We start from the raw sequence: 6,436 nt of genomic DNA, 5'->3' as shown, positions 1-6,436 counted from the left end.
TAATATATAGTAGTTTTCCCCCAAAGTTATAAAGCTTAGTACAAACAGATACTTTCTGTCTGATTGATTCAACAGTTCATACTTTGTTTTCTCGATTTAATGACAGGGTCACTATGAGTCACATTGACAGTAGTAGGGGTTTTTTTTAACCTAAGATGTATAAAAATTATTAGAAAACCAAAATAAAACCTTAATAGACTCTGTATTTCTTTTTTTTTTTTTCATGAAAAGGTGGAATGTGGTACAGAAATTGAAGTAAAACTTTGATGAGTGCTTACTCCATATTACAGAAGAACAATGCTTACCTAGTTCAATACATGTTATTCCAAGAGACCATACATCTACTTTGCCATCATACTGTCCTTCATCCATGGCTAAAATTACTTCTGGGGCCATCCTAAAAAAATAAAAAGTTCATTTAAATTAAGGTTTAACCCCAGCAACAATAGCAAATTCAAGGTAGCTAGCAATAAATGCTGGCAAGGGAATAGAGATTGGAACTCACTCCCATACACTATGGATGGGAATGTAAAATGTTCTAACCACTATGGAAAACAGTCCGGCACTTCCTTAAAAAGGTGAAAATTGAAGTAACAATATCCCAAAGAAATAAGAGATGCCATACAAACAGAAAAAATGAATACCTACGGTCATTTACAACAGTAAAGAGGTAGAAGTGATCGAAGTATTCATCAATGGATGAAAAGATAAACTATGGCACATTCTTACAGTGGAGTATGATGCAACATTGAAACCATTAAAGAATGCACAAAACTCTGTATAACATGGTTGCATCTAGAGGACATTATGCTAAATGACATAAATCGTTTACCAAAGGGCATATATAAAACCACTGTTATAAAAAACTAAGGAAAAGTTTACACACAGAATCATTCTTGAATGGTTACCAAGGACAGAAGGAAAAGAGAGAAGTGCAAAAACTAGTAAACAGGCACATATTAAGTTGGATAAAGGGAATAATAGGATTTTCTAAAGATATTTTAGTATTTAATAGTCACAATCAAGTTCTAAAATGAGGAGTCACTCAGTAGTATTTGCACAGAGAACTCTTTTATAACTAGATGAGTTCCATATCAATGTAAAATATTTTATTAATATATCTATTGTTATTAAAATTGTTATTCCTTTGTACATTTCATAATAATTAGATGTAAATAATATAGAATATATACCTATATTGTATGAATATTTTAAATATCTTTTCATCAGGACCTTGGAAATACAGAATTACTTAAAAATTTTTTTTAAATGTTATATAGTCTATAGCAAAGGTTGTTTTTATGGACATGTTAACTAGTCAAATCAGTCTGCCGGTGTCAGAAGTCTGATGCCATTTTTCAATGCAAATAATTATGTTAATATGTGTCTCATGAAAACAATCAGTTCTAGATTCTAAGCTTGTAAAAGAGAGAGAAGGGTTGATTTCATCTCTACCCATCCTCACCCTTCTGCTCCCACCCCTTACTCCTTTGGATCCCCATACATATGTTTTACAATTACAAAAAAGTTGTTGTTATGTGCCCTTGAGTCGCCTGCGACTCATCGCGACCCTATGTACAACAGCCCTAAACTCCGCTCTGTCCTGTGTCAATCGCACTGTCTCCGACATTCCCATCCCAATTATCCCAGTCACTGAAGCAATCCACCTCATAGAGGGCCTTCCCCTCCTGCGCTGTCACTCCACCCTCCCAAGCATGATGACCCTCTCTAAGGACCAGTCTCTCCTCACAACATGTCCAAAGTATGTTAGACGGAGCCTCAGAATCCTTGCCTCCAAGGAGCCACCCGGTTTAACCCTTTCCAGGACAAATCTGTTTTCCTAGCAGTCCATGGTATTCTCAATACTCTTCTCCAGCACCACAGCTCAAAGGCATCAATTCTCCTTCTATCCTCCTTGGTCATTGTCCAACTCTCTGATGCATAACAAGTGATTGGGAAGACCAAAGCCTGTATCAGACGCACCTTAGTCTCCAGAGAGACACCATTGCTCTTCAGTACTTTGGAGAGGTCCCTAACAGCAGACTTTCCCATTGCAATGCGCCTTTTGATTTCCAGGCTGCTGGTGCCAAGACTGTTGACTGTGGAGCCAGGAAAACTAAAGCTGTGTACAATCTCAATCTCTTCACCATCCATCCTGATGCAGCCAATTGGTCCAGTGGTGAGAATCTTTGTCTTCTTGACATTGAGCTTCAATCCATATTGGAGGCTGCAGTCCTTGACACTCTGCAGCAGGCGCTTCAGGTCCTCTTCAGTTTCAGCAAGCAGGGTTGTGTCATCTGCATAACGCAGATTGTTGATAAATCGTCCGCCAATCTTGACCCCACATTTCTCCTCATAGAGCCCAGCCTCCTGGATAATTTGTTCTGCATATAGGTTGAAAAGGTATGGAGATAGGATGCATCCCTGGCGTTCGCCCTTCCCAATTTTGAACCATGCACTGTTCCCTTGCTCTGTTTTGACGACTGCCTCCTGGTCCAAGTATAAGTTTCGCATTAGAACGATCAAGTGTTCTGGGATTCCCATTCTTCTCAGAGTCAGCCATAGTTTGATATGATCTACACAGTCAAATGCCTTTGCATAGTCAATGAAACACAGATAGACATTCCTCCGGTATTCCCTGCTTTCAGCCAAGATCCATCTAACATCAGCTACAATATCTCTAGTACCACGACCCCTTCTAAACCCAGCCTGGACTTCTGGTAGTTCTCTGTTGATGTGCTGTTCCAGTCGTTTTTGGATAATCTTCAGTAAAATCTTGCTTGCATGTGAAATCAGTGAGATTGTTCTGTAGTTTCCACATTCTGTTGGGTCACCTTTTCTTTGGGATAGGAACAAATATCGATCTCTTCCAGTCAGTTGGCCAAGTGGTTGTTCTCAAGTAATTGAAAAAAAGAGCGAATGGTGCAGAGATGAAAAAGAAAGTGGGGACCAAGAAGGAGAAAGATGTTAAGAAATGCAGAGTTTTCAGTAATGAATTAATGAATATCCAACTTTCTAAAACTTTTGTTAAAATCACAATTAAAATAAAACGTTTTATAAAAAGAAGAAAACAGAAATGCAGAGTTTTGCTGAATCTGTACCTTAATCTTTCAATATTTCTCATGAAGGTCATAAATTCTCAAGTTGTCCTTTTTGTGTATCTCATAAGCTTTGACATCCAGAACAGATGCATTATTGTAATATTAAGATGGGTAAGAAGTTGTCTTTTATTAAGCAGGAGAAGGGAGAGTTTGAAAATCAAGTGGGAAAGGAGGTACAGTGGCCGAAAGGCACAAAATTCATTGGTGATAAAATTATTTATGGATATCATGTCTAGAATTTGCTTCCAAGTAATTGTGGGAAAACAGTGGAGATGTTAAGAGTACATCCAACAAGATGAGCCACAAAAAAGAAATGTTATTAAGCCAGTGACTAAAACATGGGGCATTATGTTTTTAGTTATATATTTTAAATCTGCCAAAATAAAAATTCAAAACAAAACCAACACTGAAGTACCTACCATTCTTTAAGCACACTTAATCTAAATATCATGGAAATAAAGGTAAATCAAAGAAAAATAGAAAATGTGGATTTAACATTTCTATTCATGCCAACTGAATTTATTAAAATAAAAAAAAATCCACCTCTCAGAAAACATTCACACCTACATCCAATTTATTATGCAAACAGAATTGTGGGATGGGAGAGGAGTAAAAAGTTGCAATAACAGTAGAAACAAAGGAGATTGAAGGAAAACATTCAATTCTGAATTAAAACTAACCATAAGCCTTACAGCTAAATGATCCAAAATACTTATGGAAAAGATAAAACATGCCAAGTCTTACACTATATACTTCAATTATAAGGATCAGTAAGAGATACAATTCTTACCAATATGGTGTTCCCACAAAAGAATTGGCAGGAGATGCCATGGAAGCAGACCCAAAGTCAGCAAGTTTCACCTGGCCTGGTTCCGTCAGAAGAATATTTCCTGCTTTGATATCTCTGGGTTTAGAAAATATAGAAAATAATGTGTTGAAAATTATAAACATCAAAGAAGAATTCCTAATATAGGAAAGGAAAAACAAAATAATTAAGTCCTGGAATATTCTAACAACTGAGACAGTATTAGGATCCATGTTAGAAAATAAAAATATATAGTTCAAATAAATATATAGTAATAATTTTATAAAATAAAAGGTAAATAGCTATAAATAACAAAAAGTTAGAAAATCAGCTAATGAAAGTGTACAGTCTGTATCTTGAGTCTTTTCCTTAATACAAATAATGACTTTAAAAATGACATTTAATTGGTAGCTGACAACCCCTTTGTCTCTGAAACTTCTCAATTGTTATGTGCTATCAAGTCGCCTATGACCCATAGTGACCTTATGTACAGCAGCTTGAAGCCTGGCTGCCCCAGTTACTATATCAATCCAGCTCCTAGCCTCCAAGGAGAAACTTGGTTTCACTCTAAGACAGACTTATTTGTCTTCTTGGTGGTCCATGCTGTGTTCAAGACTCTTCAGCACCAAATCGTGAACGCATTGATTCTTCTTCTGTCATCCTTAGCTATTGTTCTGCTCTCTGATGCATAGCAAGTAGAAGACCACGGCCTGGATCAGGTGCACCTTAAGTCTCTAGACTGACTTCATTTCTTTTTAGTACTCTCAAGATGTCTCTGATAGGAGACTTTGCCAGCGTAATTCATCTTTTGATTTCCTGATTGCTAGTGCCAAAAGGGCTGATTGTGGAGCTGAGCAAGGTGTAACTGTTAACAACCTCTATGTCTTCTCCATCAATCATGTTGCTGCCAATCAGCCCAGTGGTAAGAATCTTTGTCTTCTTGATGTGGAGCTTCAATCCATATTGAAGACTGCAATCCCTGACCCTCTGTAGCAAGTGCTTCAAGTCTTCTTCAGTTTCAGCAAGTAAGGTTGTGTTATCTGCATACTGTAGGTTGTTAATGAGTCTTCCTCCAATCTTGATGCCACATTCTTCCTCATAAAGCCATGTTTCCCAAATGATCTGTTCTGCACACAGATTGAAAAGGTATGGGGACAGGATGCATCCCTGATGTGCTCCATTCTTCATTTTGAACCGTCCAGTGCTTCCATGCTATGTTCACTGTATGCCTCCTGGTCTAAGTATAGGTTTTGCACGAGCACAAATAAGTGTTCTGGAATTCCCATTCTTCTAAAAACCTTTAAACAAATAAAAAGTTTCTAACTATCTCCCTAAGAAAAAAAATTCTTTCAAAACTTCAACATTTAAGCAGTCTACGAGTAATATAAAAACCAATTATTTCATATTTACTTTAAAAATACTTTCTAAAAGTAGCAAACATATAGTACACAGAAAATGTGGAACCAAAAAAAAAATGTCAGGCTTATTGTTATTGGTCCAATAAAGACCCTTGAAGTGCATTTTGTCCTAGTCACCCTTTAGACATGGAATAAAGCTCATCCTGAGGGTTCAACTTAACACCAAACAATGTTGTTAGATGTCATCAAGATAACTGTGACTCGTAGTAACCCTATGAATGAGGGACCTGAATGCTCTACCATTTTTATCCTCTCAGGAACACTTGAACCCATTGTTACAGTTCTTATGCCAATCCATCTCAATGAGGATCTTCCTCTCCTTTGCTGACCTTCCATTTTTCCAAGCATGACGTCCTTTCCCAAGGACTGGAACCTCCTAAAAACATGCCCCAAGTATGTTTCACAAAGTTTCACTATCCTTCCCTTGAAGCAGCATCCTGGCTGCACCTTCTCAAAGACATCTGTTTATTCTCTTGGCAGTCCATGAGATATATAGCATTCTTTTTCAACACCACAACTCAAAGGTATCAATAATTCTTCTTTCATCTTTATTCAAATAGTGTCCAACTCTCAGATGCACAGCAAGTAATTGAAAAGACCATGGCTTGGATCAGCTGTACTTTGAATCTTTTAACTGACAATCATGCCCATCAACATTTGGAGAGGTTCCCAACTGCAGATTTTTCCATTGTAATGTGATTTTTTTTTATTTCCTGACTCATGATACCAAGAATTCAAGTAAGATGAAATTACTGACAATATTTCTCTCTTCTCCATTTATCATGATATTGCCTATTGGCCCACAGGTAGGGTGTTCCTGATGTTGAGGTGTAATTGTAGTCATTGATCTTCTGCAGGAAACATTTCAAGTTCTCTTTACTTTCAGAAAGCAATTATGTATCATCTGCCTAATGCAGGTTATTGATGAGTCTTCCTGTAATACCATTGCCACATGTTTCCACATGAAGTGCAGCTTTCCAAATTATTTGCTCAGCATAGAGACTGAACAAGTATGGTGAGAGGATACATCCCTTTCTTTTTTTTTAAATTTTATTTTATTTTTTTAATAATTTTAATGAACATTTATAGAGAATTTGGATTTCCATTCATTC

General features: G+C 36.9%; 1 protein-coding gene across 2 annotated transcripts in view; it reads right to left on the bottom strand.

The window, feature by feature from the left end:
- TAOK1 (TAO kinase 1) overlaps positions 1 to 6,436 on the bottom strand; it is a 121,881-nt gene that overhangs the window by 63,213 nt on the left and 52,232 nt on the right. For both annotated transcript variants that reach the window (XM_006890977.1, XM_006890978.1), the window contains exons 6-7: positions 3,892 to 4,005; positions 306 to 397 (exon numbers count right to left, since the gene is read on the bottom strand). In XM_006890977.1, coding sequence (XP_006891039.1) covers positions 306 to 397; positions 3,892 to 4,005 — 206 coding nt within the window. The remainder of the gene's footprint in view (positions 1 to 305; positions 398 to 3,891; positions 4,006 to 6,436) is intronic.

Source organism: Elephantulus edwardii, unplaced genomic scaffold, assembly GCF_000299155.1.
Source record: "Elephantulus edwardii isolate Elephantulus edwardi_28Jun2011 unplaced genomic scaffold, EleEdw1.0 scaffold00094, whole genome shotgun sequence".
NCBI classification, from domain to species: domain Eukaryota; kingdom Metazoa; phylum Chordata; class Mammalia; order Macroscelidea; family Macroscelididae; genus Elephantulus; species Elephantulus edwardii.
Note: the sequence above shows the minus strand (reverse complement) of the source record. Positions and strands in the feature narration are given on the sequence as shown.